At 39.3% G+C, this 2,030-nt stretch overlaps 1 protein-coding gene across 1 annotated transcript; it reads right to left on the bottom strand.

Annotated features, from left to right (window-relative positions):
- Positions 1-108: 108 nt before the first annotated feature.
- Positions 109-1,935, bottom strand: TM35_000301380 (uncharacterized protein; the record flags this gene model as incomplete). Its single annotated transcript, XM_029028461.1, has 1 exon — positions 109-1,935. One exon carries the CDS (start codon positions 1,933-1,935, stop codon positions 109-111), a length of 1,827 nt encoding a protein of 608 aa, XP_028880164.1.
- Between the last annotated feature and the right edge of the window lie 95 nt (positions 1,936-2,030).

The following is a 2,030-nucleotide window of genomic DNA, read 5'->3' as shown; positions in this document are numbered from 1 at the left end:
ATATATATATATATATATATATCAACGCCACCTGTAATTTCACCAATTATTATCATCATCTTCTTCTTTTTCTCTCCCCTCTCCATAAATTCTCTTGTTTTTTAAAAACTACGCCGTAGCATCCTTAGGGACCATAGTCGTCAGGACGCTATCTACCATGAGAAGATCAGAAAGCACCCATCGTCTATTTGCATCCATATAGAAGCACATCATCTTACGTGTCGCTGGTGGACATTCAGCAATATTTTTTGGAATACCAATCTGTGCAGAAATTCCATTTTTACATATAAATTCCACATGACGACCAGTAAACATCCATAAGAGAAAATCTAAAGGAACCACAAAGGGATGAGCATTAGACATGGCGAAAATACGTGCTGCTGCGATACGCTCATACTCATTCTCATATCCTGTAATACGTTTATAAAACCAATCAAAAGTAGGAGCATAACGTTGTGGTGGAGTTACGACATCTACAGTGGCCAATACACATGCGAGGGCATCAGCCGGTATTGGCGTCAATTGTTTCCCCTTGTAGGTAATAACAGTTTGTTCTTTTACTGGCTTCTCTTCTTCATTTTCTTTTATAGAACTCTTATGAGTACTATCATTATCGTTATGTTTATCCTCATTATCCTTGGCAGCAGCAGCAGTAGTATTAGTAGAGGTAACAGAAGGTTTACTTCCAGTAGAGATTTCTTCCTTTATGGATTCTTTTACCTCCTCTGCGAGATTAACATTTGTATGAGTAATATTCTTTATTTCTTGTCTAAAATTCCCTCGAGAGATTCTTGAACGAGAGCGTCGACCTTGTGTAGATGGAAATGGAACATTCACCATTTTAAAAGGCCCTTCACCATCCACATGTACCTCTTCTTTATGACATTCATGAAAAAGAACAATATTGGTTGATAAGATATAATCTGTAGGTCCAGCAACACAAAATAAATTGGCTTCAAACGTTCGTTGTTTATTCCATATATAATAAAGTTCCTCTGCGAGATTAGGAGATATAGGCAATACCTGTGTAAGGGCTTGAGAAACCACTTTGGCCGCATTTACCTCCTCCACTTCTTTTCCATCAGACTTCTTATCTGTAGAGGAGGAAGAGGAAGAAGTAGAAGTGGAGGAAATGATCTCATGATTAAAAGCAGAAGGAGCAACTCCGTATTGTTTAACCAATAAATTCTTTAATTGTGTGAGGGCTCCACTAAGAGGAACAGACTTCGCCTGTGGAGTTTGCGGCCGTACAGCCTCTGCGAGTGTATTCAACACAATCCCCAATCCATAGTATGATTGCTGTACACCCTGAACAAACTCCAGTGGAGTGCAACTGCCTGTTTTCTCCGACCAGCGGTGAAATGCCTGCAGGGCACTGTTGCCCGATGAAGTTGTGCGAGCCGCTACACCGGTGGATGCCTCCCACTCTTCACCCGCCTCACGTGATTCCGCCCGACGACTTCCATCCACTGAAGGAATACCAGTAGTATCAGTAGTAGTAGTAGTAGTAGTAGTAGTAGTAGTAGTAGTAGTAGTAGTAGTAGTAGAGGAAGAAGAAGAAGAAGAGGCTTCTCTACCTTTACGGAGAAAGGTCCTATGTGAATGAATTACCTTGGTTCCTGTATACATCTCACCAGCAAGGTCAGAGGGAGTACCATCTTCATGAGGATGATCTTGTTGATTATTATTACGATTAAGGTTGTTCATAATAATATTATTAGTGTTATTATTATTATTATTATTATTATTATTATTATTATTATTAGTATTATTGTTTGTATAGAGTGGGATAGGCAAAAGACTGCGGCAATTCTGCGCGGCGGCACTCACAGCTGCAGGTACACTCCACGCAGATGCTAACAAAGCGTGGCGTAATACACCGCGATGATGACGACGATTGCTAAGAGACGGAGACAACACCGGAGGACGTCGCATTTGGCTTTAAATAATATCAAATCACTATAAATAAATATATAAATAAATATAAATAAATATATTCTCTTTTCTGAGTATATTTCCTTTTTTTTTTT

Source organism: Trypanosoma theileri (assembly GCF_002087225.1).
Source record: "Trypanosoma theileri isolate Edinburgh chromosome Unknown TM35_Tth_30_V1, whole genome shotgun sequence".
In the NCBI taxonomy this organism is placed as follows: domain Eukaryota; phylum Euglenozoa; class Kinetoplastea; order Trypanosomatida; family Trypanosomatidae; genus Trypanosoma; species Trypanosoma theileri.
Note: the sequence above shows the minus strand (reverse complement) of the source record. Positions and strands in the feature narration are given on the sequence as shown.